Source organism: Humulus lupulus, chromosome 4 (assembly GCF_963169125.1).
Source record: "Humulus lupulus chromosome 4, drHumLupu1.1, whole genome shotgun sequence".
Classification (NCBI taxonomy): Eukaryota; Viridiplantae; Streptophyta; class Magnoliopsida; order Rosales; family Cannabaceae; genus Humulus; species Humulus lupulus.
Window position 1 is genome coordinate 119,280,069 of NC_084796.1, and position 7,632 is coordinate 119,287,700.

Here is a 7,632-nt window from a genome sequence, read left to right on the forward strand (position 1 = left end):
GAAAAGACACCTTGGGTGCCAAGTAGATGTTTGGGATCCCGGAGCAAACCCTTAATTAAATGCACGGATTGACGAGCCCAGCAATGAGGCATCGACACGTGGGTTAACTTTTCAGAGTGACGTCAGGGGAAAGCCCAAACGTTTTCCCTCCAATTTTTCAAATCACTCCTCCTAATTTAAGTTTCCAATGCCTGAGGGCGAGTAGAGACTTCAGGGACAAATGTTTTCTGTATTTTTGCCTCTGACACGTGGCAACTCAAACTGACTGGCTTGGATGTTCATAGACATCTTCAGAGTATGCTACCCCCCGAGGGCTCTATTGGGGAGGAAAATCCTTTTAGGTGAGGTCGCCTATCTTTGCCAGTTGGTAGGTCGTGGATTCCTTAAAGGTAGATTACTGTCTGAGGTTTGCCCTCAAAGCTGGAGGTTTTCCAGCTCAGGCAATTAAGGCGAGGACTCTCCTCCCCCAGTTATCTCCCAGGTCCGAGATTCTGGTTCTTGGACCTAAGATAAGATGTCAGGTGTCAACTAGTGCGGGTTTATAGCGGCAGAGGATCGTCTGAAAACCTTTTTGGGCGATCCGTCAACAGTGTTGTCGAGTGTACAACTCAATAATTCACACTTCCACTACGCCGTCTGGCATGGAGGTACTTATAGCACGCCCTGACAGTACCTGGGGCATGTTCCCCATAAAGTAAGTACTTTTCTGCGGTGGGCCCCGCAGATCTCGCTTGGGCCGTGGTCTCTATTCAATGCAGCCCAATGCATTGAATTTGTATTAATCCCCCAATAATGGGAAGAATGTGTATTAATTACTGATGATTAGTATTAATGACCGCAACCTCTATAAATAGGGTTGGGAGTCTCATTATAAGAGGTTCGATTTTTTAGAGAGAAAACACCTTGTACTGAGAGCAATCTAAATGCTGCTTGAGAATACACCATTGGAACTTGCCATAACAAGCGTCCAATCCTCTTAATACCAGAGACTCGTGGACTAGGATTTTTTTATAACCTAAACCACGTAAAAATCCTTGTATTTGTATTACTTATTTCTTTAATCTCTCATTTTAATGTTGATAGTGAAAAAAGCAGTCAACATTAGTTATTTAGAACCTCCAAAGTTTGAGGTATTCTAAATAGTTTATTGCACTAAAATTATAATTCAAATAGGTTGTTACACACACGTATAAAAAAAAAAAGTACGCGTACAACAAAATGTTTAAATTCTCTTTTCGACACATTAAAATATTTAGAATTTCTCGAAAATTTGCAGAATGTTCTAAATAAATACAATATACACCAACATATAAAATATTAAGATTACAACTATCTTCGTGCTCAACAGTAAATGTGCAATGATGCATCCCATTTTTGGGGTGCACTACAGAATTTCCTACTACTTTATTCTCAAAACTAAGGGATATTCTACAATGCACATCCTATTTTTTGGTATAACGGTACAACCCCATCTATTTTCTGTACCTGGATGATTTTCAACTCAATTTTTTTATGATTGTTTACATTGTACTTATTTAGAGCATTTAGCAAATTTTTACGAAATTTCGAATACTTTACAGTGTAAAAAATAGGGCTCAAATAGTTTTTGCACATGTTGTTTTATACGCATACAAAATAGCATGTTTTACATATGTTTTCGACACTATAAATCATTCGAAATTTCCTAAAAATTTGTAGGATGTTCGAAATAACTACAACGTACACGTTCATAAAGAAATTGCGCCGAAAATTATACTTATACTGAGTGGGGTGTACCGGTATACCCAAATAAAGAGATGCACCGAAAAAGCACCCCAAAACTAACATTATGTTTGGTAAGAGGAAAATGTGGGTGGATGGAGAGTACATGAGAGGAAAGAGAGGTCTTGTTTGGCAAGAAAGATTATGGGAAAGAAAGAAACAAATCTACTCAAACCTACCATTTACAATCTTTTCCTTAATGAAATGATTCATACTCTTACTTCTCAATTATTTAAAATTACAAAAATATCCTTTAAAAAATATTAAAAAATAATTATGAAGATAATTTAATAATTTCATTAATAAATAGTGATTTATCACTCCACTTCTACATCCCTCCTGTCCTCTCCCACCTTTATATGATCCATCTTTCATCAACTCTGCATCCTCTCTAATCAACATCCACCCTAACAAACATTTAAACATTTATTCCTAAACTATCAAACTGTCATTTTCATGGTATCTTAAAAAATTGTTTTTTAATTTGAGGAAAAAGATTCGAGTTAAGTTAAGACATTGTTTGGTATTCCCTCTGTCGTTTACTCATTCTGTGCGCCTCTTTAGCCTTTTGCCTTTACTATTTGTTAGTCATCCTTCGAACCCAATTTTACTTTTCGTCGGAGAGAGACCGTATGGATATCGAAGGCACCCCGGCTTCCCATGGATTTTACATGCCTGGAGAATTTGAACCCCACTCACAAAGCTGGCTTGGTTGGCCTGTAAGTCTTTTTCTTCATCTTTTTCATCAATTTTCTTAATTTGGTACTATCAGTTTTTTTTTTTTTTTCTTTCTGTTGATCTGTACATATTAGACAGTTTCCTTATCCAGGAAAATGCAATGGATAGATACTGATTTAACTAATAATTCTAAAAGCTGGCACCTAAGTAAGATAGTATCGGTTTTTTATGTTCATCAGTTTATGGTTTCATTTGTTTGATTTGGGTTTTCTGATTATTTTATATTGTTTGAGAACTGGGTTTTATGTTTATAACCTGTCAATTTGAATCTCTGTAGTAAAGATGGTATTTGTTCTTCTTTTAAGCTATTCTACTGCTATGCATACATGTGTTCGATCGTTTTCCTTTGAAAGAACATGCTGTTTTGATGAGTATTCACGAGTTTTACAGTTGTGAGCTATTATTCTTTTTATAAAGCCAAAAAAAAAAAAAAAAAACCCAACAACTACAACAAACAAACAAAACATTTTGAATTCTTTAAATAGTGCCTTCTTCTATATCGTCTTATGAGAAATAATATTAGTGGCTACGAGGATTATCCTCGGATATAAAACGTAGGATCAAGGCCTTTGCTTTATACTCTCAGTTAAGACAAGCTTTTTATCTCTGTTGATGCTGGTAGAGAATAGGAGATTAGCTGAACTATGTACATATTACTCTTCTCTTTTTCTTGCAATCTTTATTTTCATTCTCTTTTTTCTCTCTCCCCTTTTTACATCTACATGTTATCATCCTTATTTTCTTTCATTGTTCTATTTTTCTAAATTTCCTTGGTATAACTCTGTATTTTGACAATTAATATTTTCTCTGTGTTTAAGATAGATTAATGATGCTATGAGGTTTCTGTTAACATGGTTCTGTCTAACATTAACCTTCCTTTTGAGCTTGTAGGATCGCTCAGATAACTGGAGAAATAATGCAGTCCCTGCTCAATGTGTATTTGTCAAGGTAGCTTCTGCTATCTCAAAGTTTGAGCCAGTGACTGTCTGTGCAAGTGCTTCTCAGGTTAGAACTTAGAATATGTCTTAAATTTGGAAGTTTTGATCTTTCAAATTGTAATTAATTAACTCTTAACTGATTTGAAATTTTTTTATCATTACATGATCAGTGGAGCAATGCACGGAATCAGCTACCTGAACATATCAGGGTTGTTGAGATGAGTATGAATGATTCGTGGTTTCGTGATACTGGACCAACTGTGAGATTCTGATTTTTCACTTTTTCTTGGCTACACTGATTGAGTATTTATTTATTTAATTTTTAGTTTTATGTATTTAGTTTAAAATATTTTCTTTTCGTTTAGTTTGTTGTAAGAAAAAGCAGGTTCACTACTTCTACATTCGAAGGAAAAGTTGCTGGCATTGATTGGAATTTTAATAGTTGGGGAGGTAAGTTTGAGAATTGGTAGAAGCTAATCTGACATTTCTAACATTAAATAGAATGTGTTTTTGTAGCTTTGTCTACGTGGAACATTTGTTGACAGAATTTAGCATCATAAGTCAAACATATTATACAAATATAAGGAAACTTTGCTGAACTTCAGAATGTTCTAGCAACAACTCTAGATTTTTCCCGCCAATCATTAGCATGTGATCTTACATTCTAGAATTAAATCAAGAGTAAGACAGTGAAGCTCATAAATGCTGGTTGTAAGTTCCAATATCTGTTCTTATCAATTGTATAGAAGAACTTACACATACCCTTTATAATACACTAGTACCCATATTCAGATTGCAGAACTAGGAAAATGGTTTTGTAATTACATGATTAGGGGATATGATAGAAAGTTTCTTAATATCATTTAAAAGCTAAAATGGAATTGAATTTCAAATTTCTAGGTATTGACAATGGCTGTTATCTAGATTGGAGCCATGACCTTCTTGTGGCACAAAAGGTGAGTGTGAATGAATTATTTCTTTTTCTTATGGAAGGTTAAATGGATGAAAGTTTGCTTATTCATAATTTTAGATTTTAGATTGTATTTTTGGAGACTTCTCATCTGCTTCACTAACAATTATTTTCTATTAGATTCTGGGAATTGAGAAGCTTCCAAGGTTTTCCCAGTCTGTAATTCTTGAAGGTGGAAGCATCCACGTGGATGGAGAAGGTAAATATTTCTGTCGTTACAGCAGATTAATCATCGCCTACATAATATGTCTATATATGCCTGGTTTTTTGTTTAGTCCATTTGTAGATGCAGAAGAACCAAAATATGGAAAAGGAAAGAAAAAAAAAAGGAGGCCCGGTATCTGAAAGATACTTTCATGATTATTACCATTTGTTACTGCTGCTTGCTTCAACTTTCTCTCAACATTTTGCACATAGGAACAGTTGCATCTATCTTAATGAAAAGATTATGCTATCTAATATCTATTGTTATCACTGTGATATTGTCTGTGTGTAAAAGAATGGCCTTGAGCTTTACTGTATATCTGTTCAAACCTGTGTATAGTTTACAACCTTGTTCTAGTTCATCTAGTGAATGAAATTGGACCTTGAGTTCTAAGTTATTTCAGACTTTTGATTTCATTTGGTTATAGTAGTATATACATTATTGAGTCAGCATTTAAAACTACTTATGAACTTTTAATGAATCATTAGGAGTTTTTTCCTGTTTAGAAAAAATTAAATAAATTGTGGTTCCAGTTTCTGCCTATAATTTTCACCTCTTTTCTATCTTCAGGAACTTGCCTTACCACTGAGGAGTGTCTTTTGAATAAGAACAGGAATCCACATTTGAGTAAGGTACAAATAGAAGATGTCCTGAAGGCATATCTTGGAATCAAAAAGGTTATTTGGTTGCCTCGTGGACTTTATGGTATATAACCCTACCATAGTTACTTTGTGAATCGCTCATTATAATTTACATATTATCTATTCTGTGCTCTGCGTTGAGATAATGAAATTTATAAAGTTTAATTTGGTTAGCACTTTCCCATAAACATGTATATGTGTGTGATTTAATCTAAACCATTCTCGTATGTTACCTAATGTATGTACTATATATTACTGAACTTAAATTATTTACAATATTGCTTAATAGGTGATGATGACACGAATGGTCATATTGACAATTTGTGCTGCTTTGTGAAACCTGGAGTTGTTATGTTGTCCTGGACAGATGATGAAACGGATCCTCAGTATGAGCGATCAGCAGAGGCCTTTTCTGTTCTCTCCAATTCTACCGATGCCCTAGGCAGGAGTATTGAAATAATAAAACTTCACATACCAGGACCATTGTACATGACTGAAGAAGAGGCTAATGGAGTTTTAACGGTAAAGAGTTACAAGCTTATAGTTATAAATTTTCATAATGCTTTTACTCCAACACTCTGTTTCATTGTAAGCAGACTGAAGCCTACAGTTCTAAATAGTATTTTGACATATAAATGTGCCCAGTTATCATATTATGTCTTTATGCACAATTCACTGCCAGAAAAAGTGAATACTTTAATCAAGTAAATTTTAATTAGTTATTGCTGAGGAAATTCTTCCCTGTCTTCATTTTCCATGTTTGTTTGATAAGTTTCTTATGGTACTTTATTTCCTTCTCTGGTTTTCAATATTTGCACAAAAGGATAATGAAGCTAAACCAAGACTTGCTGGTACAAGACTTGCTGCTTCATACGCAAACTTCTACATTGCTAACGGTGGAGTCATTCTACCCCAATTTGGGGATCAGAAATGGGATGAAGAGGCAATTCGAGTCGTTTCTCAAGCCTTTCCAAATCATGAAGTAAGCAAATGCTGCAGTTAATTCGTTTAATTAGATTTGCAATTTGAATATTTTTTGGAACAATATACTGGTTAATGCCCATACATTTATTTAGGGAGGAAAAAGACGAAAACAGAGTTAGACTTAAGGGCAAACAAAAATGAAAAGTTCATGTAGTTGATATGAATTCTACTTCACATGAAATTGTTGTCTCTGAAACATTTAAATATTTACATTGTATACTGTACAAACAAATAAAATTATAATACTAATTAACAAAACCCATTAAGATAAATAATTTTATTATGTTAGATTTTTTTTCTTTGTTTCTTAAATTTCTGCTTAATACTAAAACCAAAATTGTATATGTTGACTGATTCAGGTGGTAGGAATTGAAGGTGCAAGGGAGATTGTTCTGGCAGGTGGAAATATACATTGCATAACTCAGCAACAGCCAACCATTCCAAAATGATCGGCTCACTGCTGCATCTTCAACCCAAAATTTTAAAATGGTGTAATTTCTATCATTTTATTTCTCATATACTGCACCAAATATTTCACCCCCAAAAATTATTTCCTTTGTTTTTATTGTTTTAATTATAAACAGTTAAACTAGTTAATTAATAAATCAATTAATCAGTATCATTGAATGATTAAAAAACACTAAATAAATGAAATGAAATTCATTGAAGATATACAAATAAAACAAATTCTCGACTACGTCATTGAATATTCCGAGGGACTCATTATTACTCCTGTATTGGTTGACCCTTTATTTTTTTGGCGATGTCACGTTATGTAAAATTAACTTTGTATTTGGAAGCACGTATAATTAGAATTGAATGTAATTAGTGAGTTACGCACTTGAAGGATCTTAATTACTCTATCCCATGTTTTCAGTCTTTTTGAGAATTAGTGTAATTACATGATATAAGTAATATGTATATATATATATTACATGGTCCCTTCTTTTAAACGTTAATATTTTCTTAGCAAAATATATTCAAATTTTTTGGCAAAAATATTTGTTGACTCGAAAATTCATCAACTAAATATTATATGAGAACTGTTATAAGTTCGAGGATTGAAAGATGTAACCAAGAAAAAGACACTCAATTTATATGGTGGTTTGGTTAAAAAAAAAACTAGCCTCCTTCTATTAGTGTATTTTATTCAATTCTCTTTAGTGCAGTTTCTGAAGTATTTTAATATAGCTTACATGTTACATCGTGACCTCTTTATTTACAAGATGGTCAGTGTACTAGGTTTTCCTTTAATCAATGAACTTGGTTACTTGATTGTTTACAAATCAAACACTCAAATTTGGGTAAATGAATCTATTATAAATAAATACACTTAAATAATAGATTCCTATTTTATCGTGACTAATCAACATTAGATTAATTAATGAATATTAA

The 7,632-nt window shown here is 33.3% G+C and overlaps 1 protein-coding gene across 2 annotated transcripts; it reads left to right on the top strand.

Annotated features, from left to right (window-relative positions):
- The first annotated feature begins 2,179 nt into the window (after window positions 1–2,179).
- On the top strand, window positions 2,180–7,079 carry LOC133830753 (agmatine deiminase). 2 transcript variants are annotated; one of them, XM_062260812.1, is made up of 10 exons: window positions 2,180–2,480; window positions 3,391–3,504; window positions 3,608–3,697; window positions 3,803–3,887; window positions 4,338–4,393; window positions 4,528–4,606; window positions 5,183–5,317; window positions 5,621–5,775; window positions 6,077–6,235; window positions 6,597–7,079. In XM_062260812.1, the coding sequence occupies exons 1-10, from the start codon at window positions 2,394–2,396 to the stop codon at window positions 6,684–6,686; spliced, it is 1,050 nt and encodes a 349-aa protein (XP_062116796.1). In that variant the 5' UTR covers window positions 2,180–2,393; the 3' UTR covers window positions 6,687–7,079. The 2 variants fall into 2 exon arrangements, with proteins under 2 accessions (XP_062116796.1, XP_062116795.1); XM_062260811.1 differs by having other exon boundaries at window positions 2,188–2,480; window positions 5,543–5,775.
- The last annotated feature ends 553 nt before the right edge of the window (window positions 7,080–7,632 follow it).

Coding starts and splice junctions, on each gene's coding strand:
- LOC133830753 (XM_062260811.1), top strand. CDS start 2,394: ATGGATATCGAAGGCACCCCGGCTTCCCATGGATTTTACATGCCTGGA. Junction 4,394..4,527: donor ACCTTCTTGTGGCACAAAAG/GTGAGTGTGAAT, acceptor ATTTTCTATTAG/ATTCTGGGAATTGAGAAGCT. Junction 5,318..5,542: donor GTTGCCTCGTGGACTTTATG/GTATATAACCCT, acceptor ATTGCTTAATAG/GTGATGATGACACGAATGGT.